General features: G+C 44.1%; 1 protein-coding gene and 1 non-coding gene across 3 annotated transcripts in view; one reads left to right on the forward strand and one right to left on the reverse strand.

The window, feature by feature from the left end:
• Positions 1-27,697, reverse strand: part of LOC124796367 (protein cycle) — a 946,497-nt gene that overhangs the window by 47,141 nt on the left and 871,659 nt on the right. For both annotated transcript variants that reach the window (XM_047260526.1, XM_047260528.1), the window contains one exon: positions 1,674-1,745. In XM_047260526.1, coding sequence (XP_047116482.1) covers positions 1,674-1,745 — 72 coding nt within the window. The remainder of the gene's footprint in view (positions 1-1,673; positions 1,746-27,697) is intronic.
• On the forward strand, positions 8,863-8,937 carry Trnat-ugu. Its single transcript has one exon. It is a non-coding gene; the product is annotated as a tRNA-Thr (tRNA).

Here is a 27,697-nt window from a genome sequence, read left to right on the forward strand (position 1 = left end):
CAGACGTAGTGATATTGTACCCTTAATTACCGCTGCAATTTTCGATTGTGAGGACGTTTTTTCTCAGTTTGGGGGGGGAGGGGGCATTCTCTCTCTCTCTCTCTCTCTTCTTCTTCTTCTTCCCCCCCCCCCCCCCCTCCCCCTCCCCGGGCGATTTGGTTACGTGCTAAGTGAATGTGCGGAGAGCGAGTTGTGACTAGGGGTTACGTACAGAGCAGCCGCCCGCAGCCACGTCGCGCATAAATGGTAGGAATAAGTTGACGGGAAGTATGGTTAACAGTTGAAAACTTTACATTGATTCATAAGGTAAAAGTATTTCAATGATTCGGTTTATTCGCGGAAAGGCGGACGGAAATATTTATAAAAGTTGTGGACGAGGCACCCTCATGTTCTTAACCAGTAACGTCCATGGCGGAACTTATTGTAGTTATTGAAGAAATGTATTCGCAGTTGTGAATATGGACGACTATCAGCTATATAATGGATTGACGACAATGAAAATTTGTGCCGGACGTGGACTAGAACTCGGATTTCCCGCTTGGCTATCCAAGCACGATTCACAGCCACACCAAAACTTCCACATGTCGTCAACCATGTGTCTACAACCTGTGTCCGTCCGTCCGTTATGTATATTCCCGTACAGAGGAGACATTTTTACTTAATAGTCGCTTGCCCCGTGTCGGCAGATAAATATGATAACGAACTTTCCACCGTAATTCGGAATAACACAGGCATTGCAATATAATATTGCTGATGTTGGACATAATTGATAAAGCCGCCCCTGGTCAATGACTACCTGTTAAACTGAAAATGTTCAAATGTGCGTGAATTCCTATGGGACCAAACTGCTTAGGTCATCGGTCCCTAGACTTACTTAAACTAACTTATGCTAAGAACAACACACACACCCATGCCCGAGGGAGGGTTGGGGGGGGGGGGGGGGGGTTCTTTGGGGAAGGAGACCAGACAGCGAGGTCATCGGTCTCATCGGATTAGGGAAGGACGGAGAAGGAAGTCGGCCGTGCCCTTTCAAAGGAACCATCCCGGCATTTGCCTGGAGCGATTTAGGGAAATCACGGAAAACCTAAATCGGGATGGCCGGACGCGGGATTGAACCGTCGCCCTCCCGAATGCGAGTCCAGTGTCTAACCACTGCGCCACCTCGCTCGGTCCCGAGGGAGGACTCGAACCTCCTGCGGGAGGGGCCACGCAATCCGTGACATGATGCCTCAAACCGCACGGCCATTCCGCGCGGATTGTTAAACTGAAGTGGAAACATAACGTAGCAATGGTTTCTTCAGTACGAATGCGAAATGAACGTAACTGTTAGCACAAGAGTAGTTGAGTTTAGGCATTGTTAGGGAGTGTGTTACTTGTTAAAGGGATTAATAAAACGAAATAATGTTAATCTTTACTGTTATTCTCTAAAAGCAACATTTTCCTTTTCATAATACAAAAACTAACATTTGCAAAGTATAAGACACATGTGTTTCTATAGTCAAGTCACTTAGTAACGAATCGTATTCTCGCAGTAAAGTTACCAAACTAGAGTCCGATAGCCGCAAAAATGCGACAACAAAATGCCGTGACAAAGGACATCATTTTATTTACAGCAAACAAAAGGCACTTCTAAGATAAATATAATGGCAAGCATAGTGTTTAGGCACACTTACTTCTTGCTGTCCTCATTGGTGCGTACGGACTTGACGTCATCTCCAGTGTCGCCATCGATGTCGCTGTTTTTGCTGTAACAAAGAAGACAAGTTTCACTGGGCGCTCACTAGCCCACAGAATGGATCGTGTCAACAAAATCTGGCTATTAATGATTTTACTTTTGTACAGAGCCACAGTCATATAAAAATTTTTGAAAGATATAAACTCCATTTGACTGTAGAACAGATTTTATTTCACAATCTACATTTCGGCCTTAGGCCGTTATCAAGTGTTACAACTGCAACAAAGCGCAATAAAAGTGTCTTTGAAAGATAGAAGTGGTTAACAAACCAGGCGAAAATAGATCGCGGTATTGCCCGTTTTGCTGCTTTTGACGTGGATTTGGTCTTCACGTGGATGTAATTGGGAATGACTTTTTTTGCCCTACACTCTTTTTTGAACCTGATACATTACATTGCTTTCGTTAGTTTTATTTTTGTTCGTTTAAAACGAAAAACACTGCGCGAAATTCGAAAAAGCTTTCAATGAAAAATGAGGATCGCTAAGATTTTGCGTTTGGTGCATATTGCATAATACGTTTTTGCGTATGAAATTATGAAATTTAGATAACATATTGAACTTTCCTTTAGACTTGGGTGGAGATCTGTCACCAATCTCGAGAAAATTGATCTGATATAACATACTCGTTTTTGCGGTCGCGTCACTCTGGCGATAAAGCCAGATTGAAATATCCACTACATTAGTCATATTTCATAAAAGCTTTGACATATAGAATGAGATTTTTGGCAAATGATAGCACGCAAAGAGAAGAGTGTTTTTCCTTATGATTATTATGCAAAATTTCATTATCGAGCGTACTTTTCCACAAACTACAGACTTTTTCGATGAAAGAATATAATTTTTATGGGCTGTAGATAGCTGGTGAAACGAGAAATGCTTTGGGTTTTGGAACGACTAAGTGAAGATACACGTTTATTTTTTACTGGGTATGTGTTTTTTCATAAGATACTGACCTCAAGTTTCTTCAATTCCTCACTTAATAAAGCACCGTTTCAGAATTCTGTCACATCTGCATCTGTACAACATTTTAGTGAGGTGAGACTGTGTAACATCCGTTGTGTTTTGGCAAAAGAAGCAAATTTTAACATGCAAACAAGAGAAATGTGTAGGTGTTACTCAAAATTCGCTACCCGTGACGCTTCTTTGAAAGATAGAAGTGATTAACAAACCAGGCGAAAATAGATCGCTGCATTTTCGGCGGAATTCTTTTCCATACTAACCAAAGCAGAGGAAACAATTCTTTTTTGTAATGTCACCATGCAAGTATGGGTGTGGAGAGGCCCGCTTAATATTTACAAAAAATGTGAATGTAGGCTTCAGTTTAGGACGGCACTTCTCCGTAGTTTCGCTACAGCGCCTACCCACAGCCCCTAACTACCACTACCGCTGAGCCGTGCTGCGGCTCGCGTTGGTGCTGTTTGTAGGTTTCCGCCCTCTGTTGGAGGCCAGACTGTATCGTTTATTTGGCACGGTTGCGGTTGTTTGTCTTTTTCTCGTGTTGACTGGCGCCACTCGGTTTCGCAAGCGTTGCCTGTCTGCTAGTGGCAGTAGCGGCGGTTATCGATATGTGGTAACTGTTGCCTTATCTTTGGGGCGACGTCGTTGCTTTTGCGGGTCGTGTGAGGGTGCGAGTTCGGTTGAGGATTCAGGAGGAGCCAGGTCCGCGCAGAGCGGGAACACGCCGGGACCACTGGCGGCACGCATGGACTGCCGGATAGAAGGGCTGTGGTCAAGACCTCGTCGTAAACTGGATCCAGCAAGCTTTAAGATGAGTGCATTTCAATCCAAGTAGAGAAAGCTCCACCATTGTGATATCTCGCGATTCTCCAGTGACTTGGGTTCATGTTGCTACTTGTAATGTCGCCGATGCGAAGAGCAGCGAGCAGAGTGCTTGGCGAAGGCGGATCTGATTAGCTTTCCTCGACTTCTTATTACTATTTACTGTGTTCAACTTGTTACAATTTGTTAAGTTCAACCTGCGGTAATTTTTCTTGCCTGGTGGCCGCTAAAGCCCCAGTTACCTGCCCTGGGGCTTAGTGTATGTAACGGTAGTGTACGTTTCCTCGCCTTGCCACTGCTGTCTGGTAAGCGTGTAGTTTTGACAGCTTTCTTGATTGTAGGCCGGTTGGTGATTCTTCTACTCTGGTGGTAGGCGCTCTAAACACAGTATTCTTGGGACGTAGTGCAGACCGACGGTTCCTGCTTTGGCGTATTGTACCATCGTTGCATTTGGTTTACTGGACGTCAGGTAGCTTCAGCAAGATTATCATTACTCATTCGTTAGACTGCCACTAGTCTGAGTTACCATCTTGTGAAGTGAATGCAACTCTTGGCTGCCTATCTCACTGCTCGCGAAAGTGTTTGTTGCCAGACCTTCTCAGAGGTCGATTCCTGGAGCACCGTCTGTGGCTCCTTGGTTCTTGTAAGACATTTGTGTTCTAAAAGGAGGACTGATGGCCAGTAGTTCAGTGTAACGCTCCTTCAGCCCACGCCTTCTGCGGGTATAATCTGCCGCAGTACCCTTTAAGGAACTTATGTACTGGTCCTTGTGTTTTATTATTGTATTTTTTTATTGCAATACCTTGCAATGCCTTCATTAAAGGTTATATATGTCTAATTAATAGTTCTGGTCGCCTTCTGGAATTAATCTAGCAGTGTAGTGTTCAGTGGATATTAAGGGTTGTGTTATTTCACCTGTTTGATGATCAGTTGTTTGTGTTTTAATTAACCTTTGCTACCGTATTTGCTGTTTTACAGCAGGTTTCTAAATTTTTTATATTATTGCCGTTCCTGTTGTGTAAGGCCTTAAGCCGTGATTGTGGTCACTTGCCTGAAAGTTCTAATTTGGTATTTGTGTTTACGCAGTAAGTCTTTAAAACATTATTTACTGCCATTCCTGGGGTCTAATGCCTTCCGCTGTGTTTGTGGCGCCTTGCCTTTAATATTTCAATACCTGTAATTTGTAAGTTGCAGCGAGTTTTAAACAATTCTTAATTTATTGCCGTTCCTGGCGTGTAAGGCCTTCTGCCCAGATCACAATGCCTTTTTCTCAGGAACTGGCAGAGGTACCAAGTTGAAATTTATGTTCAAATGGTTCAAATGGCTCTGAGCACTACGGGACATCTGAGGTCATCAGTCCCCTAGAACTTAGAACTACTTAAACCTAATTAACATAAGGACATCACACATATCCATGCCCGAGGCAGGATTCGAATCTGCGGTCGCGCGGTTCCAGACTGAAGCGCCTAGAACCGCTCGGCCACTCCGGCCGGCCTGAAATTTATGTCAAATACTAACGCCCACAGTCCCTTAGCGGTGTAAATAATATAAGCCTCTAAGTGAATGTAAACAAAAGATACGGCAATATATATGCCACACATTTTGACACTCGCAATCTCCCTCATCAAAATGTATAGGTGAGCAATCAATATATTCATGCCAAGCCTGGTGGTCTAACGGTAAAGTGTGTGCTTGGAAACTGAGAAGACGTGAGATCGAATCTCGGCCGGACCGGGTATTTTTCAGTCTCGACAATGTGAAGAGTCGCCAGAAACTACAGGTGGTTCTGGTTCCATGCTAAACTGTTGATCCCATTTCCCCCCTTGGATAACGGGGTAGATTAGGGACACGCAAGTCGTCGAAGTATCATCCAATAGACAGACCTGCACCACGCCATTCAGCCATTCGAAATTATTGTTATTATTATTATTATCTACATAAAAACTTCAGCTTAGCCCTGAAAACATCATTCCTACTTGCACTTAGGCGTTTTTTCCATACTATTACTACGATATTTCAGGTTAATGGTAAATAGAACCAGGATGCTTATTATTTCAACATTCTCGGTGACCGACTGTTACCGTTTATTCTACATCTCCACAATGAGTATGCTGCGGACACTCTCGTCTTGCAAGATGACAGCAGCCGTGTACACAGGGAAAATATCTGTAACTGTTTGAAACAGCGGGTGAAACATAGGAATCATCATCCTCGCCATTTGGTAACTCTTCGGGATCTTATCAATGAGTGCTGCAGCTGAATATGGCGAACGTGGAGAAACTAGTGGACCTCTTCCTCGTCGAATCAAGTTCGGAAGCCTTACTTACACGGTATTACCGTGATGTCTCTCATGCATCATCATACACTGTCCAGTAACATTAACGTGACCACCTATCACAAGCCTGAAAACTATTTTTGCAGCAGCTACTGCTGCGAGACGTACAAGAAGAGAGTCAATTAGGTTCTGGAAGGTACCGACAGGAATGTGGAGCCATGCTAACTCCACTGCCACGGCCAGGTACGCTAGGTTTGTCGCTTCAGGATCAACGGCGCGAACTGGTCGATCGAGTTGGTCCCACAGATTCTCGATTGAGTTACAAACTGGGGAGTTTGGTGGTCAGGGGAGTACGGTAAATTCATCCTGGTGGTCTTGGAACCACGCTTGTACACTGAGAGCTCTGTGAAACGTTATATTGTTCTACTGGTGCGCCGTCGTGCAGAGGAAAAACAAACTGCTTGTAGGAGAGGACATGGTCCCCAGAGATAGATGCATACTTGTGTTGATCCATTTTGCCTTCAAGAATGACGAGATCACTCACGGAATGCCACGAAAACGTTCCCCACACCATAACGCTCCCGGCCTGAACCCTAACGAAGAATGTTGCAGGGGATTTGTTTTCAGAATTTTCACGCCGATGGAGCGTGAAACTTGATTCGTCTGATAATGCCACCTGTCGACACTCAATGGACGTCCAGTGTCGGTACGGGGGTGCAAATTCCAGTCTTCGTCGCCACGAACAGCAGTCAGCATTGGTGCATGTACCACGCGCCTGCTGAGGAGGCTCATATGCAGCAACGTTCGACGAACGGTCGTCAAGGAGACATTGTTGGTAGCACATTGGTTGACCTGGATGGTCAGTTGCTCAACAGTTGCACGTCTTTGCCCCCCTTAGACATGTCACATATTGCCCGTGGTGTACCACTTGCCTCGGCGCCAGTTTTGGATAGCGCCATTTTGCCATGCACGGTATACTTGAGCCACGGCAGCATGCGAATAATTTACAAATTTCGCCGTTTCCGAAATGTTTCCTCCTCTGACCCGAAAGCCAATGATCATGCCCCTTTGGACGACGGATAGACCGCTTCATTTCCGCGTTATGACAATGACAGCACTGTTTTCGGCGTCCCCCCGCCTACTCCAGACATGCTTTATATACCCTCTACTGCTAGTGCTGCCACTTACCATCTGTGAGTGGTTATTGCACATTGACGTCGAACATAGGCAGAGAGCGAACTGATGTGACTGGACCTTTTATTTTCTATCTGGTGTACTTATTTATGCATTACAGAACCTATCCGGAAGGTGTCTCATCACAGCGCCATTTATAAAGCACTGCAGAGTAAGTAACCATTAGTTACGTAATGACAAAGGAAATTATAGACAATGTTTTAGGAGAGTTATGAAGTAGTTTCTCTGCACACTATCTTTAAATTAATACTAAAAACAAGCAATATTTCAGTCACGCTAATCAATGGTTCTAATACCACTCAGAAAGGCAGCAAAGCTCCTATTTTTTGAAACTCGAAAGTTATTTTGTTAGTTTGTCCCCCATAAGAGTGCACATTGATGCGGTAGTCGAGTGAATTTACCGACTTACGTCTTTTAAATTTGCCAGTTTCGTGTCAGATTTCAACTTAATCAAAGCAATGCCCGTCAAAGCATTCTCACCAGCACAATGAATATTAACCTCCGTATCAGTACTTAAACAACTTGACCGATTCTAGTCTTTGGGCTACTGCAAGCAACATGTAGACATATAATGAAAGCTAAAAAAAATTTAAAGTGAATTTGTGGAACCCTTAGACGTACTTCTTTATTTCGCATAACACTTTTGGAGGAGCCGGCTGCGGTGGCCGAGCGGTTCTAAGCGCTTCAGTCCGGAACCACGCGGATGCTACGGTCGCAGGTTCGAATCCTGTCTCGGGCATGGATGTGTGTGATGTCCTTAGGTTAGTTAGGTTTACGTAGTTCTAAGCCTAGGGGACTGATGACCTCCAATGTTAAGTCCCAAAGTGCTTAGAGGCATTTTGAACTTTTGGAGGATAAAACACTTCAACATTGTTTCAGAGTGTTTGTTTTAAACTGCAGTTTCTCTTTGGGCCCGCACTTCCTTCATTCTTCGAGAATGTTGTTCCTTATCGTTCCAGTTCTCGATTTTTCTGTCCTGAAAGCCTGCATTTATGTTGCTTCTTTAAAAAGTGTTCTGTTTGTTAGTGTGCCCAAGTCGACCCCTACATTTTCAATGCCTTTTCGTATTTCTCTCAACCATATGATTTTTGGATTTGTAATTGTTTAGTTAAATCAATGACATGTTTAGTTATTCTCTCATTGTTCATCCGGCATCCGTGTCCACAGAATTTTAATCTCCTTTTTCTCATTACATCTGTAGTGAGAAAAACACAATAAACTATCAGATATAGTTCTGTGTTAGACCTTAATCAGTATTCTCATTCACTGCTGCTTTTGGGTCCACTATGTTTCTTAGGTTTCTTCTCTCAATTTTTTTCTAATTTTTCGAGCTCTCTCTTCATTTTCAGTTTAAGAGTTTCTGCTGCTGGTTTGACTACTGTTCATAGGGTTTCGGTTTTGCGTTCTAGGGTAAAGATTTTTTTAGCATACATGTTTCTTGTTATTTGAAGGCCCTCTCCATTTTATGTATTCATCTCTCTACTGCTGTCTTCTCCTTCATGTTTTTTGATATCCATTCTCCTAGATACTTAAAACAGTCTTCATTAGATACTCTGTTGTTATTCATTTTAAGCTTGGAAGACCATTACCGGTGTTTGTCATCAACTGATATTTTTAACTATATGTATATGACGGTAGTATCTGTTCCCGAAAGAACAGTTACCGTGGATGACCATGCAGCTTTTCTAGAAATGAAATGATAATTAAATAGACACCCTAGCTGCAAGCAGGCGTTGATACACTTCATTGGGGACATGCTGAGTATGATGGGCAAACATCTATTAGGCGCACTACGAATGTAGTGTTGTGGACATGTTGGGAATGTGGATCTCACGGGGAGCGTGCAAGGGATAAGTCCCTGCAGACGCACTATCCTCTGTGCCCGCGGTGGCTCAGATGGATAGAGCGTCTGCCATGTAAGCAGGAGATCCCGGGTTCGAGTCCCGGTCGGGGCACACATTTTCAGCATGTCCCCAATGAAGTGTATCAACGCCTGCTTGCAGCTAGGGTGTCTATTTAATTATCATTTCAACTGATATTTGTAATCGTACTTTTGGTGCTTGGTGTTGTTAGTTCTGTGATTGTTCTTGTGCACTTTCAAGTACCCTTAGTATTTATGGCATTCCTCCATTCTCTAACCAGTTACTCTAATGCACGGTTAGGAAGGTAGGCGACAAGCTTTCTCGTGATTTTACTTCTAACTTTTCTGAAGTTCTGCCATAACTTTTAATGTTGATGTTGTGTTGTATAAAATTGCTTTAATTATTTCTGCTGCCTTATTATAATGCACAGTCAAGATCACAATTATACTACATTATCATACAAATAAGTGGTTCTGCACAGTAGCCACTATCAGGTTATATTAAAAAACTGAACGCACTGAAAAACTACTAACAGCCATACAAAAGACATGCGTTGAATGAGAGCATAGCACGTGAACTTGGTGTTCTGTGCTCAAGCTAAGTTCAGATCACTGTGTTTCATGCAAGTATATTGCTGTCGGTGGATTGTTCTCCTGTCGTTATGTGATGAGACGAATTCATTTTTATACACTACATTAAACATTAATTAAATTTATTGCAGAAATATTAAAATTAGAATTTAGTCAGTATGTAAAAAGTCGCATGTCCAAACGTTTAACATAACATGGTAAACAAGGCATTAAATGCCCAAATTATTAATTCAACAGTACTAGTATTGTGTACCTAGCAGTTATCACGGCACACAAAATACAATTAGTGCAGGACAGATAGAGAATAAACTGTTACAACATTAACAGTACTGTGACCAGAGAGCATCAGTAGGTAGATGCTCCGGCTGCAGCCTCTTCGTGGTCTTCCTAACACTTTTACTGGCGGCGTTCGCATAGCTATATTGTGTATTTGTGGTGTCGCGTTTAGGAGAACGAGGGGCAAAAGAGCTAATAAAAATATAATGATGACAGTTCACAACTATAAAGTGCTACCTATATGGTAGTGAGTAATGCGTAACAGAAGAAGAAGAGGAAAGCAAAATCCAGGTTGCGGAAATGGGATTTCTGAGTACAGTTCAAGACGCACCAAGAAGAGGCTCAATTTTCGCGGATGTATGGCAATAACTGAACATTTGCTACTGAGAACAAAAGATTATTGATTACGGAAAGAAATGGTGGAAACATGTACAGCAGATGTTCAGCAAAAGATTTTCTAAAAGGATGCTTCTTTATCACTTAAGAGAAATGAGAAACACTGACAGCCCAAACAAAAGAATGTTCAACATACACAGAATCCAGGTGCAACACCCTAATATTGATTGTTTTATGGAGGGAAAGGAAGGAGACCTATATTTTTAGGAATCTGAAATGAATGAAATTCACTGCAGTTTGATTCAGCAATCTATTCACTTCATTTGTTACAGGCAGTGGAGGGAAATACACTGCCGGAAAAAAAGTAGTGCACCCTTTTAGAGGTTTCCAACTCACTCAGGATTTATTGTTGCGGCAGTGCATATGGAGTACATGAAGTGATTACATGTAAAGATCAATAGCATACGCAGTACTGAGGTACCAGGTATCGGCCCATATTTGTACGTGGTGACCTGGGGTGGGGCGAGTCTGTCTTGGGCGAATGCACACTAGGAGACAGCGCTCACCAGATCTAGGTCGTAAGCGCGAAAAAAGCCATGACGTCTGTGCAAGGTGGAATCTGCTTTCATCGCTTAAGACCAGAGATTAGATTAGATTGGTACTTGTTCCATAGATCATGAATACGATACTTCGTAATGATGTGGAACGTGTCAGGTTAATAAAAGGTGTCTATACAAGATACTACATTACACAAAATATTACATGACAATTAATATTTTTAATTTTTTTTGTTTTTTTTTGGGGGGGGGGGGGGGGAATTACCCACTTACTATAACCAAAAATTCATCTAATGAGTAGAAGGAGTTGTCAGTAAGAAATTCTTTTAATTTCCTTTTAAATGCTATATGGCTATCTGTCAGACTTTTGATGCTATTAGGTAAGTGACCAAAGACTTTTGTGGCAGCATAATTTACCCCCTTCTGAGCCAAAGTTAGATTTAACCTTCAGTAGGAAGATCATCCTTTCTCCTAGTGTTGTAGCCATGTACACTGCTATTACTTTTGAATTCGTTCGGATTGTTAATAACAAATTTCATAAGTGAATATATATATTGTGAGGCTACAGTGAAGATCTCTAGCTCTTTAAATAAGTGTCTGCAGGATGATCTTGGATGAGCTCCAGCAATTATTCTGATTACTCGCTTTTGTGCAATGAACACTCTTTTACTCAATCATGAGTTACCCCAGAATATGATGCCATACGAATATAGGCGTGGTAAGCTAATTTACTCAGATGTATATCGCCAAAATTTGCAATGACCCTAATAGCATAAGTAGCTGAACTCAAACGTTTCAGCAGATCCTCAGTGTTTTTTTTTTTCCAGTTCAACCCCTCATCAATGCATATACCTAGAAATTTTGAATATTCTACCTTACTACCGATTTCTGATCGAAGTCTATATTAATTAATGGTGTCATTCCACTTATTGTGTGGAACTGTATATACTGTGTTTTGTCAAAGTTTAATGAGAGCCCATTTCCAGAGAACCACTTAATGATTTTCTGAAAAACATTGTTTACAATTTCACCAGTTAATTCTTGTCTGTTGGGTGTGATAGCTATACTTGTATCATCGGCAAAAAGTACCAGTTTCGCATCTTCGTGAATATAGAATGGCAAGTCATTAATATATATTAAAAACAGCAGAGAACCGAAGACCAAACCTTGCGGCACCCCATTCTTGATTGTTCCCCAGTTTCAGACATCACCAGTTTTTTGCATATTATGTGAACTGCTTATTTCAACTTTCTGCACTCTTCCAGTTATGTATGATTTAAACCATTTGAGCGCTGTCCCATTCATACCACAGTACTTGAGCTTATCTAGAAGTATTCCATGATTTACACAATCAAAAGCCTTTGATAGATCACACAAAATCCCAACGGGTGGCTTCCGATTACTCAAAGCATTAAATATTTCATTTGTGAAAGTATATGTAGCATTTTTCGTTGAAAAACCCTTCTGGAGACCAAACTGACATTTTGTTAAAATTTTATTTTTACAAAGGTGCGAAGCTATTCTACTACACATTACTTTTTCAAGAATTTTGATAAGGCAGTCAGAAGAGAGATTGGGCGGTAGCTGTTGACATCAGACGTATCCCCTTTTTCATGCAGTGGTTTAACAATGGCATACTTCAGTCTATGTGGGAAAATACCCTGCTTCAGGGAGCTATTACATATGTGGTTAAGAATCCCACTTTTTTCTTGGGAACAAGCTTTTATTACCCCGCTGGACATGCCATCAATTCCATGTGAGCTTTTATTCTTGAGAGAGAGTTTATTATCTTCCTAATTTCAGGAGAGGTGGGTGGAATTTCAGTTGTATCAAAAGGTGTGGGTAAAGCCTCTTCCATTAACTGTGTTGCTTCTTCTACTGAACATTTAGATCCTATTTTCTCTACAACGTTTAAAAAATGATTATTCACAATGTTTTCGACCACGGTGTGTCATTCCATCTTCCAAGTGATCCTCTGACCCCACCATTGGAGCCACGACCGCCGGATGTTGTGGTGTGAGTGGAGTCTGCATCACACAGCCTTCTGGCTGTGAGCATTCCCTATGAAACGGTAGATACAAATGGCGCTCTGGTAGCTATGTTGCTACGCTATCTGTTGGCGGAGGATGTTGAAACCATTATCAATACAGCAACTATCCCCCAGGTGAAGTATGTCGCCATCGGAACAAAACGGCATCGTCTTTGCAGGTAAACTAATTTTTTTCCGGTAGTATAAGTCAATGTTAACACAATCCTTTTCTGTTTTCGTTGTAGTCAATATTGTTATGGTGTAGGACACCTTTCCGAAAGAAATCTTTCATCAAAGAAAAGTATGATAAGTGAGTCACCGTCATTTTGCATACACCTCTAAGGAACTTGTAACTAATCTTATAGCTCCACAATAAGTAAATGGAATGTGTTGTGAAAAATCTGTCACGATGAAACTGAAATAATGGTGTCCTTAATCAAGACATTGTAATGAAAAATGTGCTGCCTTATTCCCGAGAATGTTTTACCGTCTGGGCTTCACTTGCTATCTGCTACTAGTTCAAACTGCATATCGAAGTCGGAGTCGAACGCTGTGTCACAAAACTTTTTAATTTTTCTCTTATGTATCGTAAAATGTAGCTTCCAAGAGTAATGGGATAACAAAGTTAATTGTTTTGAGTTAAGTACAGTGCTAATTATTCATCACACAAAATGTCCCGGTATCCAGTGAAAGAGTGTTTCAGACTCGGTTAGGCCCGAGGAATGCGGGCCTGTGACGTAGGTGCTCGCAACTACTGATTCGCAGAAGCCTTACTAACGGCGACACGAGTGACAGCGCAGATTAGGCAAGTGAGCGCACAGGAGCCCAGCACGTTACCACTGCGTCCAAAACGTGGACATCAGTGCTACCTGTGACAACACACGCGCAAGCGTACTGGTATTCGCTGCTCCGGAGATTAGTTTATGTTCTCCGAGAAAGAACACGTGCTGCTGGACGAATCATACGAAGAACGCAGTCACTTTTCGGGAAATCCAGTGGAAAGTTCTGCAATATATTTTGTTGGCAGCCTCTAAATATTTAAATAGCATTACTGACAATCGTTCCACTTATTCCGAGTATCGGAAATTGGTCACATGTGCTAATGCACTCTGTTTCAGCTTTCTTGTGACACCAAATATTGTCACTATAGCTGTTATAGAAGGGTAATAATAAGAGCGAAAATTTGTGGTTTTCCTTCAAGCTCGAAAACAAGTAAGTTTCCTTATTGTGTCAGAAGTCTCATTTCGTTTCAAGTAAATTTCTCCATCGCCTGCATGAACGACGTTCTGTTGGCAAGTGGTATGCATGGGCTCAAGTGGTTTACGTACTGCCATCGGCATGTACCGACGTGTACCATAACTTATCAAAAAAAAATGGTTTAAATGGCTCTGAGCACTGTGGGACTTAACATCTGAGGTCAACTTAGAACTACTTAAACCTAACTAACCTAAGGACATCACACACATCCATGCCCGAGGCCGGATTCGAACCTGCGACCGTAGCGGTCACATGGTTCCAGACTGAAGCGCCTAGAACCGCTCGGCCACACCGGCCGGCACAACTCATCCACCCAGACAACTTTTACACACGTATAGGGCTTCCAAATGCGGTGTCCCTTCTTCTTCTTAATATGCAATCTCCTAGCGAAGGTCGGTGACCCAAGTAGTTCGCTCTGATTTTGACAATGCAGCATAGAAAGCTTTCCCTGACGTAGAAATGTGCCGTCTTCGTCCTTCAGCCACGAGTTGCTTCGTTTTCACGCGTATCTTCCCTTCAATAATAATTTGCAATAGCTGACACTGCTCGCCCTATCATATACAGCCGAACTGTTGTGTCTTTTCCTACAATACGCACAAAGCAGTAATTTTGCTTTCTCATACGGTGAAGGCCCTCGGAATTTGATATTTTAAATACTCTGGGTATACGCAAGACACTAAGATAAAACACATTTTGAAGGCACGAACACTTTTTTTAACAATAGGAACCAAATACCAGCTTTCACGCCCACAAAAGGAATCAGAGAATACGTAGCACCGTATTATTTTGACTGTCAGTTGCAAACAAATGTCTGACCTCGTGAAAAGTTGTCTCATGTTGATGAATTGCTTCATGGCCCATTCACTTCCGGGTTTCACCTCTCGCTTGGAGCCACATTGTTGGTCAAAAATGGTGCATAAGTACACTGATGTCCAAAATTAAAGTGACACACCGCTGTTTTTCCGTCCTGTGTCTAATTCATGATATAATCATACAAACTGTCAACAGATGTCCGAACGATTGTGTTCTGCACGAAAGTTGGCATTCCGGTCAAAGACAACCACTCCAGCGATGACGTCAGGGCCACCGGTCAAACGGGGTCGCGTTTACCGGGGAGTCGCACATCCACAGACGCTGTGTACACAGTCACAGACGGTGCAGTAGGGCACAGAGAAGACGCCTGCCACAGACTCTCTGCGGTGGAAGGCCGTAGGAAGAATGGAAACAGGACAGTCACAGGCCAATGTGCCCCGATGGATTAATGAGAATAGGAGTAAATAGCCAACTGGTAGCACATAAACTGTTGGTACATTGACGTAGGTTTCGACTCCTACTAGAGGCGTCTTCATCAAAATGAAATACTGCTAAATCGTAAAATTATATTTCTAAAAAGCAATAGTCAGAATTTGGAGCAGCTCTGCTCAAGTCAAAAGTAAAATAAGACGTTCTAGCCTTTGCCACGTGTGCCCAGCTGCGAATATCAGACTCAGACAATTAATGTGAACTGTTATGTTGTTTCTTGGATGTGGCGACGGTTTATAGAGACCGAACCAGTATCCCGAACACCAGGACAGGGCCGACGACGTGTGACATTAGAAAGGGAGGACCGTTACTTGGCTACAAGGGCATGACAGCACCGCCTTAGTAGTGCACGGCAACTGGCATCTGATTTCGCATAATCAACTGGACGTGTTGTACCAGAAGGTGTACAGATGGCTTCGGCAGAGTGACCTTTATTGTCTGAGACCTGTTGTACGTATACCTCTGACGTCTCTTCCCAGAAGGGAACGTCTAGAGTGGAGCCGTCAACATGCCACCTGGACGGTCAAACAGTGGGCCAATGTTCTTTTTACAGATGAATCCCGATTTGGTCGGGAGAACGATTCTCGACGGATTCGCTTCTAGAGGGGACAAGGAACACCAATTCAGCACCCAAACATTGTTGAAAGAGACCGGTACTGAGGAGGATTAACTTTAATTTTAAAAACCAGCAGCCTCAGTTGCATAGTTTACCTAGATTTACCTAGGTTTCAATCCATACATTATCGTCAGACTGTAAAAACTTATCTGAAGCTGCCTCGGCCCCACTTAGCGACTGCGATGCGGCAGCCACGAGTGCTGTACTGGAACACTGAGGAGGATCCCTAATGTTGTGGCCAGGGATTTTGTAGAGCACTCGAATACTTCTTCATGAAATTTTACAGGTGAATTGGCAACCTTTAACTACTTTTAGGTATTGTGGCGAGATCTTGAGACCTCATGTGCGGTTGTTGCGAGATGCTATGGGCCCAGACTTCGTACTGACGGAGTATAATGCTCGACCTCAAAGAGCACGGGTGGTTGATGCTTTCTTGGAAGATATTGCACTCATGGCGTGGCCTGCTCGCTCTCCCTATTTGAGTCCCATAGAACATATCTGAGATGCACTAGGGAGACCGGTTCAACCATGTCAGCACCCACCAACCACTCTCCGAGACTTGCCTGCAGCTCTGCAGAATGTGCGTTACTGCTTCAACATAAGACTGATAGTGCCATTGGCAGCATGTTCTGTCTTTATCAGCCCTGTATTGCTACCAGACGTGGTTACATCCCATATTGGGCACATTAACCAATTGTCGGAATGTGTGCGCAAATCCGTTAAATTGGAAACCAGTTATATCTACCGTTATGCCTGTTGCAGTTGTTTACCTCCTGTATTCTTTACATTGTTTCTACTTTACTGTCATCAGTTTATACTGTTTTGTGGCAAAATAAACACAGCCTTGTAAAATTTCCGTTTGTTACTTTAACTGTGGACACCAGTGTATTTGACGGATGTTATCTTCTATTGTAAGGTTTGTTTCGATTTCCCTTTGAGAGAATACGATGATTTTGATCTTGATGTTCCTGTACCCGCGCTAATGTGGCGTAAGATGAACAGATGTGGCGTGATGGCTCCTGCATCATAGCGCCGTCATTATTCCGAGTAGTGCGACTGTTCACAAATTAATGCTGCCACGCATGGAGTCGCCGATTCGCTGCCTAGTGCTCCGTCTATCCGTTACAATTCGAGATAGTCCAAAGCGACCCTTGTCATCAATACGTTGTTGTTGACGGCACATCTACATCTACACTCCGCAAGCTACCTTATGGTGAGTGGTAGAGAGTACTTTGTGTATCCCCCCTTTTACCCGTTCTAGTAGGGAATGGTGCGGCAGGATAAACGATTGTTAGTCGTCGTGAAGTATACATAGGAGGAAGCAATGTATTGGTTGTCTGTTCTAGGAACCAACGCTCTCGGAATTTTAATAATATTCCACATCGTGACGCGGAATTCCTCTCATGTATCGTCTGCCACTAGAGTTGCGTGAGAATCAAGGTAACGCTTTCGTGCTTAGGTTACGAACGTGCAACGAAACGCGCTGCTCTTCTGTGGGTCTTCTCTATTTTTCCTATCAGTGCTATTAGTGAGAATCTCAGACTCCAGTGAATCTCAGACCGGCATCTGCCTTTCCCACAGTTAGTTTTATGTGTTCATTGACTTCCAATTGCTCCGCATGCAAACTCCCAAATATTCAACGGGTGTGATTACTGCTTCCAGTGACTGTTTGACACTCTTCTAAACATACGGTAACGAGTCTTTGCGTCTGTTTATTCGCAATACGTAAGTTTTGTTTATCTTGAGGATCAACTGCCAATTCTTGACCAAGTGTCGATACTCTGCAGGGTTTCCTACAATTTTCTACCGTTTCCACTTTAATATAGAAGAGGCCAATGGAGCTTCCGACGTTATCCATTAGGTCATTTACGTATATTGTGAACAATAAGGGTCCTATAATACTCCCTTTGGGTACGCCCGAGGTTCTTTTATGTCTGAAGCTTTTTTCTTGATTAAAAATACGTACTCTGTTCAGTTTGGTAGAAACTCTTCAGTCCAGTCTCAAAGGTTGCCCGATATTCCGTGGCCTGGACTTTGTTCATTAGACGACAGTTAGAAACTGTATCGGACGCCTTCCGTGAGTCGAGAAACTCGGCGTCAACGGGGACGCCATTGTCTGTTGTTGTCTGGGTATCTGGGGGCGGTGGCGTGCCGCTCCCAGAATTGCGGTGGTCACATCGCACAAAATCAGAGATGGAGTGTCCCTTGCTCCGTGTTCCCACAATGTGGCCGCGATCCAATGCATCGATACTGACAAGGGAAATTTCTCATAGCACCCACCACCCCCTTCCCCCCCCCCACCCCCATCCCTCAGATTTAGTGGTATGGAGGCCCAGTGGATAGACCTATAAAAGGTGAACACAGATCAAGCATGAAAACAGGAAGAAGGTGTAACGAATTCTGAAAAAAAAGCAAATTAGAAACAGTGAACAGCCCAAGCTTAAGATCTGCAACTTGGAGAATAAACGAATGACCGCGGCTTCGTGGTTATGTGGTTCCGGTGTTGGACTGCGAAGGGGGAGATCCATGTTCGAATTTCCCTAGTGCGCCATTTTTTTCTCACAAAATTATGAATTGTCCGTCCGGTCACTGATGTGTATGTTTCCTATATTCAAATTTGTGTTCTTTTGCAACAGCGAGGTGTAAGCAAGAGCCTTCCAGATGTACGTTCCTCCTATTTGTTCCACACGAGTACCACATATTTGACTCTTGCGTTCCGTTTTGGAAGACTCTTGAATTCCTTTGTTGTAACATAGTTCACAGCCGTTTATATGTTGTTTTCATTTCTGTGAGAGGTCTATGCGGCATTTCAAAAAAATGGCTCTGAGCACTATGGGACTCAACTGCTGAGGTCGTTAGTCCCCTAGAACTTAGAACTAGTTAAACCTAACTAACCTAAGGACATCACAAACATCCATGCCCGAGGCAGGATTCGAACCTGCGACCGTAGCGGTCTTGCGGTTCCAGACTGCAGCGCCTTTAACCGCACGGCCACTTCGGCCGGCTATGCGGCATTTCGCCTGCTCTCACTATTCATCACATTTTCTTGGGACTGTAATATATTCTTACTACATGACTTTTTTTTCTGTAATCAGTATATACTACGACAATGGCCAAGACTACTGAAGGAGAATAGACACGTCAGTGACCGGACGGACATAAAGAACACGACGGAGATCTGAACACGAATCTCCCGCGATTGCGCAGTCCAACACCGTAACCACACAAACTCGCTTGAGATTGCACATCTTGCGCTTGGACCGTTCACTCTTTATATTTTGCTTCTTTCTGTTTTCATGCTTGATCTGTGTTCAGGTTTTTCCTCTGGGCCATCTTACAACTAAAGCTGACAATGAGAGGGGTGTGACGTAGTTTCCCTTGTGAGCGTTCCACATCCATACACCATGCGCACTGATAACCGATATTAGGTCGCGATAAACTGGTACCTCACACGCCCTCCTATTATACTACCTGTTGCTAATTCAGCGTACTATGTGTGTACGAGAGTTGCCCAGAAAGTAATGCACCGCATTTTTCTTCTTCAACAATTCTTTATTGAACATAATGAGAATTACACGAAAGAATGGTGTTTCATCTACAAAGCCTATTTTTCCACGTAATCTCCATCCGATTCTATAGCCTTCCTCCAGCGCGAAACAAGGGCGTGTATATTCTGTCGGTATCAGTCCTTGTCCTGGTGGCGGAGCTGGTGCTTCACTGTGTGAATCACCTCCTCGTCGTCCTCAAAATGAATGGAATCCTTTAATGGCCTAAACAACATCAGCTCGTTGCAACATGTCACGTGTGACAGCCGTGGATGGTCCCCCCGACCGCTGCAAATCGTGGAGCTCCGCAGAAACGCCTTCTAATGACCTCACCCTCCGTGCCCATGTGACTAACTGTACTCCTGTCGACAGCAGATGCTCCATAGACTTTGCACAAGCGTTTGTGAATATTCCCCACAGTTTCTTTCTCTGCAGTGAGAAATTCAATGACGACACGTTGCTGGTAACGGACATCACCTACAGACGCCATTTTGCAACTGTTCTACAGCTACACTCACTCGGGAGACTTTCAATAATACGTACGTAATGTTTCCCATTTGAAGCATTGTTTCCGGCCGAGAAAAAAAGAAAAAGAAATCCGGTGCATTACTTTCTGGGCAACCCCCGTACTATTCCCATGGTAATATAATGCTGTTCCAAGTTGCTAATTTTTACTACTTCTTACTTTTCCTGCGCCTCGCTTTCAGCAGACGTCGCTGACGTCATACAAAGTAGTGAGGTTGAAGAAAGACCTGGTGCCCATACAAGTCTACAAGTCACGTAACGATTTGTTGAGAAAGAAATAGAGTATAATTAAGAAAAAAATGAAAATCTAAATGAGAGAGCAAAGAATACTGTTCAGTCGTTTTTGCAGAGACAAATTATATAGTCGTAATAGGTCGAGCTATAGGAGAGAGTACGGAGATTTTTCGGTGAACTTCCGCAAAGGAATTATTTTACACTTGGGAACATAATGAATGAGCATGTAAGAGACGAAGGTAAACACGAATACGTCCTTTTAGTTACAATAGATAGCACATTGATCGCACTGTTACTCACGAAAGATGTGAGAAATGTTCGAATAAAGCTAAGACTGAAACACCCTGGCAAACTAAGACAGTGTGCCAGACAGCGACTCGAACCTGGGACCTTCGCCTCCCTCGAGCAACTACCTGCGGAGCGGTCCATGCACGACTCACGTCCTGGTGCATGCTCCTCTGTAGAGTGAAAATTCATTCCGCAAAGACTTTATCAGATGCTGACGACCTCAGCCGTGTCATTTCAAATTAAACCACCTAGCTTTCGACACCTGCCTACGGCGCCATTGTCATCATGAATAAACCATTGACTGCCAGAGCTGACACGGGGTTCCGTTCAAATAGGCGATTCCACAGAGGGACTGCAGTGGGCGTATGCGCGGGAAGGCGAGTTAGGCACCTCATAGCAGCGCCGGTCGCTGTCGCGTCTTGGGGGGCAACGTGCTACACGGACGCTGTGGCATACGTCACTGAACGTGGCACTAGAGGTGTTATAAAGTTGCAGCGACCATCTACAGCGGGGAGCGAGTTATTATTTGAGACCACTTTTTGCCGGCCGAAGTGGCCGTGCGGTTAAAGGCGCTGCAGTCTGGAACCGCAAGACCGCTACGGTCGCAGGTTCGAATCCTGCCTCGGGCATGGATGTGTGTGATGTCCTTAGGTTAATTAGGTTTAAGTAGTTCTAAGTTCTAGGTGACTGATGACCACAGATGTTAAGTCCCCTAGTGCTCAGAGCCATTTGAACCATTTTGAACCATATTTCCCGTGGGCCCCGACTGCATGCCGAGTGACGTCAGATCGCTCGAGGCGTTTTTTCCTTTAACTCCTTATATAAAGCCCGTTCCCATGCCCAATCACTCGTGTACCTCTGGTCTCGGTTGCAATTGTTGCAGTTTATTCTAATCTTGGCCGAATCCTTTGTAAACTTACGTGACAAATGTCATGGTATAGCGATGTGAACACATACAGATGGTGGTAGTATCGTGTACACAAGGTATAAAAGGCCAGTGCATTGGCAGAGTTGTCATTTATACTCAGGTGATTTATGTGAGAAGGTTTCCGAAGTTATTACGGGCGCACGACAGGAATTAACAGTCTTTGAAAGTGGAATGGTGGTTGAAAGCTAGAGGTATGGGACGTCCCATTGCGGAAATCGTTAGGGAATACATTATTCCGAGATCCTTAGTGTCAAGAGTGTGCCGAGAATACCACATTTCCGGCATTACCTCTCACCACTGACAACGCAGTTGCCGACGACCTTCACTTGACGACCGAGAGCAGCATAGTTTACATAGAGTTGTCAGTGCTAACAGACAAGCAACACTGCGTGAAGTGACTCCAGAAATCAAGTTAGGCCGTAGGACGAATGTAGCCGTTAGGTAAGCGCGGCGAAAATTGGAGTCAGTGGGCTATGGCAGCAGGCGGCCGACGCGAGTACACTTGTTTACAGCACGACACCACCTGCAGCGCCTCTCCTGGGCTCGTCACGATATCGGCTGCACCATAGACGACTGGAAAACCGCCACCTGGTCAGATGAGTCCCGACTTTAGTTGGTCAGAGCTGATGGTAGGATTCGAATGTGGCGCAGCCATGGACCCAAATTCTCAACAAGGCACTGGTCCAACTTTAACGATCGTTGACTGGAAATGGTTATGTTCGCCTCCTTGGAGACCATTTGCAGCCATTCATGGACTTCATGTTCCAAACAACGACGGAATTTTTATGGATGACAATGCGCCATGTCACTGGGCCGCAGTTGTCCACGACGGATTTGAAGAACATTTTGGGCAATTCGAGCGAATGACTTGGCCACCCGGATCGCCCGACATGAATCCCATCGAAGATTTATGGGACAAAATCCTGCACTGACAACACTTTAGCTATTATGGACGGCTATGGAGGCAGCACAGCTCAATATTTCTGCAGGTGAGTTCCAATTTGTTGAGTCCACGACACGTCGAGTTGCTGCACTACTGTAGAGATGGGCAAACTCGTTCATCCTTGGGAACTAGTTCACTGCTGATCGTTCTTTTTTAGGAACCGTTCATTTTTACTCGTTCACAGTTCATTTGTGCTTGGTATATGGTTCTTATGAAAAACTGAAAACTAGCAGCGTAGGTGACTGAAGGATGGAGGGCACCAAGAGGGGGCACTTGCCTCCCCCCTGGAGTGTAGAGTTTTTATTCATTACAGAATTCTTACACACTTTCAGAAGTAATTTCTGTGATCCTGCAGAGCCTCTCGTTTAGCCAACCGTAGCCTTATGTGGCTGATCGCAGGGAAATAATATAGGGTGGCGCACGGAAAACCGGCCCCGAGTACAGACTGCTCGCCAATTACGGACGATGTGTTGCCCGTTACGAGCAGATACAACAAACAGACAAACATGTAATAATTAGGCAGTGCAGAAATAACAAGCTAATGCAAGCAACAATTGCGAAACAATCCATGACGATGTGTAGAGAGCTGGAGAAGAAAGCATGAAAATCTCACGCGACGCGCATGGGTTATAGCTCATGTAGTCTTGAAAACCTGTTGGTGGCTGTTTCCCAACTTAACAGAACACAAGTGTCTTGTATAAAATGCTTCGTTTCGACTTCCACTACATAGCTATGCTAATCGTTTGCACCCTATATATACTTCACGTTGTCTCTGAGTTCATAGGAGAAGTAGAGACTTTATGGAAGCATAAAATAAAATGTGGTTTTCTCATACTTGCGTCACACGCTTAGTAAAAATTAGGTTTTTATGTTGCATTATTAAAGTTAATGCAGCAATAATAATAATAATTAAATTCGCAGTAGTAAAATTTTTGGTTTGAAAGTTCCTTCTGAACAAATGTTTTTGAGATAATAAGTAAATACGATTTTGTGGCAATCTATGTCTTTTCAAATGGAGAGGCACCGCTTTTCCTGCTGAGCCAAAATGACCCACAACCCACTTTTTTTTCTCAAAGAAGCCAAACTAGCACGTAATGTAAATTGGAAACAACCAAACTTAAAAATAATTAGTCTTCCTAAATGTAATGTTTTGTATATGAAAGATACACGAAAATCGTTTTATATTAATTTTCTTACACTAAAAATTAATCAAATTATTGAAAGTTAGTTGCTAAATCGAGTCGATGAAACCAAAAAACATATGAATACCAAAAAAAACTTGCCTTGTTATAAATATGCCTTCTGTTGTTCATCGATATAACTAAGTGAGCTGATATGCCCTTTTGTTACCCGAAAAGACGTACCTATTACATACAACGTATTTTTTATGTAATTTACGTAACTATAAAATACTTTTTGATTACCGGTCGTGGACGCTGAATAGCCAGAACCAAGTGCAAGAACAGTTTGGAACACATGTCAAATATGCGAGCGCAGTGAACGAAACAACAACTGGATACTGGACTAACTAGGAGCAGTCGGCAGTGGAACTGAGACAGGTGGTCATGCGAAGAACGACGAGTGCGGCCGAGGGAGACCGAGACTGAGACGAGCACGCGACTGAGGCTGGAAAGAGAACTGCCCAAGTGACCGCCGCGACCGAAGTGAACTAGTGAACTATGAACCGATCGTTCCTCGTTCCCGGGAACGATAAGTAGACTGCCGCGACCGAAGTGAACTATGAACCGATCGTTCCTTGGAATTCGTTCCTCGGTACTTTCGTTCATCTTGGTGAACCGTTCCTTTGCGCCCGTTCGTTCGCGAACTACCAATCTCTATGCACTACGTCGATCAAAAGGAGGTCCGACACGATATTAGGACGTATCCCATGTCTTTTTCACCTCAGTGTAATGGAGTCCCAAAACGATGTAGCACGAGCAAAGACTCCCATATTTCCAAAATGTATTTTGTGTCCGTCCTCCAAGCGAGCGGCTGGTCCCGGCGGAGGTTCGATTCCTCCCTCGGGCATGGGTGTGTGTGTTTGCCCTTAGGATAATTTAGGTTAAGTAGTGTGTAAGCTTAGGGACTGATGACCTTAGTAGTTAAGTCCCATAAGATTTCACACACATTTGAACATTTGAACCTCTAGGCGATGTTCTGTCATAACTGACTTCTCAAGCTCCTGTTGTTTAATGTGTCACGTCTGCTCAGTTCAACGCCCAGCAAATAGTGCCAACAGTCTGGCCTATACACACGCTGCGGTATTCACAGGGGACCCAGTACACGCCAAGCACTAGACGACCAACGCCGCCATACATGTGCAGTGCGAGACTGCAGGACATATGAGGCAGGGTGTTAGCAAAGTGACAGCTTCCGGCGACACGCGGGATGGGGCCGGCGGAGGATGTGGACCGCGTGCGGCGTGATACGCAGCCGAGACGAGACGAGATAGAAAGCGACCTGCATCTGCATTTACAACCACCACCGTATTGACTTGCAATGACGCAGCGACGGCCTCCTTATCGTACCGGGGACAAGCCGTGCCGTTGATCCCGAAATATCAACACCCCACCACCAGTCGCACCAGGTGGGATTTTTCCAGAGATGCCTCACACTCATCAGAGATGCGCCATTCTCACTCAAAACGATACGTCGCTGATATTAATGAGGGCTCCTAAAATTTGCAAGTCGACGAGGTTAAAATAAAAAAGAAAGACACAACGAGACGCTGCCACAATGAAAGTTCCAGGACGGCGCTTATCTACACAAGTCCGTGAAGACCTCTAAAAACGAGACTGTCTCGTCTATTTGCTTCGTAGCTGGCCTTTAGCTGGTTCCCGTTACACAAACTGCACTCAGTGGATTGATAGTTCATATGTGTTTCTTACACTGGCATTAAAAAGTTTAATATTGAATATCCTTTGCCTCACCTGTTCTTGAAAATTAAGGGAGTGAAATACGTGGAAGTGGATGCTCCTCCTCGAGACGAGATTATGTTGACGATGGGTAGTATTGCCCAGTCGTTACTCACCAATCACCGATCTCTCAGTTTCGCAACTGAGGCTACGCTCGATCCAGATATTATCAGTTCAAATCCTGGTGGCGGATTCATCACCAGTACTGGACCAGCAAGGGCACAGACGCTATAACGTACAACTCCTGATAAGCAAACTACGAGTCAGTGTTATGGATTAAATGACCGCCGGCCGCGGTGGCCGAGCGGTTCTAGGCACTTCAGTCCGGAACCGCGCAACTGTCACGTCGCAGGTTCGAATCCTGCCTCGGGCATGGATGTGTGTGATGTCCTTAGCTAGGTTTAAGTAGTTCTAAGTTCTAGGGGACTGATGACCTCAGAAGCCAAGTCCTATAGTGCTCAGAGCCATTTGAACCATTTTGATTGGATTAAATGACCTGTCAGCAGTACATCGCGGAGTGAGGACACCTGACTCTATAGATCGAATGTAACAACTTTGTGACTGACTAATTGCAGTGACTGCTGTTGTAGGGGGGATGTCGGGATGGGGGAGAACCCTTTCGTCGGCTTGAATCCAGCACGCTTGACGTGGCTCTGCACGCACCTGCATAACAGGCAACGAAGCGAACACATGGCAGTCGAGGAAAAACAAAAAGAAAGAAAGAAACTAAGACTAGCTAGCGTCTAGCCACTGCGACTCGACTCACTGAAACGTAAATCACAATGTTATTTTATTCAAAGTATGCAGCTGATCAAAAATTATAAGAATAATTCTGAGAAGAGATGAAAAGTGGAGGATATGCTGCGTGACCATGGGTTTCGATTTATGAGGAGGTCAGGAGCAAGAGAGTAGTTCCTGATACTGAGGCTTGTTATAGAAAAGCAACTACAGAAAATAAACCAACTTACACTGATCAGACGGAACAGTATAACTACCGACCTCCTATCGATATAAATCCCTTTAGGTGATAGCAGTGTCACCCGGCAAGGAATGACTGCTAGTTAGAAACATGCACGGCGCATGTGGCATCAGTGAACGTGCTGTACGTGTGCAGAATGGGCAAGAGGCGCGTTCTATCTGGGTTTGACAGAGGGCAGATTGTAATGGCCCGGGGGCTAGGCACGAGCATTTCGGAAACTGCACGACTTGTCTGGTGTTCGACAAGCGCTGTGGAGAGTGTCTTCAAGACGTGGCAAAACCAAGGTGATACCACGTCGAGATGTCGTGGGGCTGGACGGCCACTCCTCATTACAGATGTCGGACGTCGGAAGGCTGGGCAGACTGGTAAAACAGGACAGGTGGCGAGCTGTGGCGGAACTAACATTAGACTTTAATGCTGGGCAGAGTAAAAGTGTGTTTGAGCACACAGTGCACCGAACACTCCTAGCGATGGGTCTCCGCAGCTGACGACTCACGCATGTGCCAATGTTAACACCACGACATCTGCAACTACGACTGAAATAGGCAGATGACAATCGGCATTAGACATTGATGCACTGTCAGAGCGTTGTATAGTCTGATGAAACCTGACACCTTCTACATCATCCAGATGGCAGGACGTGACTCCTTCATCTTCCAAGGGAATAGCTCTTTGACACCTGTAGTGCTGGGAGGAGATAAGATGGCGGCGGCTCTATAATACTTGGGAACATTCGCGTGGGCTTCCATGGGTCCAGTGGAGCTCGTGCAAGGAACAACGACGACCAAGGAGTATCGTACACGGGTTCAGTCCACGCAGAGCCCTTTCTGACGATGATGTTTCCCGACAGCAGTGGCATTTTTCAACAAGATAATGCGCCACATCACAAGGCCAAGAGTATGATGGAGTAGTTCGAGGAACACAGTGGAGAGTTCCAATTGATGCGCTCGCCCTCCAAATCGCCAGATCTGAATCCGATCGAACACATCTGGGATGTGACTGAACGTGGCGTCAGTGCTCAACGGCCCCTCCCCGGAATGTACGGGAAGTAGGTGACTTGACTGTACAGATGCGGTGCCAACTCCCTCCACCGACCTATCAAGGCCCCATTGCTTCCATGCTACTACCTGTTGCCTTTGTTATCCGCGCCAAAGGTGGACATACCGACTATTAGGTAGGGGGTCGTAATGTTCTGTCTGACCAATGTATGTTCCCTTTGTAGACCTGGAAAAGAGGTTCGGTAACGAAGATTTTGTTTGGAGTGTGGTCCTATAAGGGTGTGATACCTGGACAATAGGAAATGCCTCACCTGGACAATAGGAAACGAGAGAGAAGACGGCTAGAAGCCCTGGAGGTTTGGTGCTGCTGAAGGATGATGATGATCGACTGGGGAGAGAGTTGCGAATGAAGAGATAGTACGAAGAATAGAAGAAACCAGAGCTACGTGAATGTAAACTCAAACAAGAAAATACAAACTCGTAGGACACATTTAGGACACAATAATATCATTGGAGCAATAGCACAAGGTGTTAT

The sequence above is a fragment of the Schistocerca piceifrons genome, chromosome 4 (genome assembly GCF_021461385.2).
Source record: "Schistocerca piceifrons isolate TAMUIC-IGC-003096 chromosome 4, iqSchPice1.1, whole genome shotgun sequence".
Taxonomy (NCBI): Eukaryota; Metazoa; Arthropoda; class Insecta; order Orthoptera; family Acrididae; genus Schistocerca; species Schistocerca piceifrons.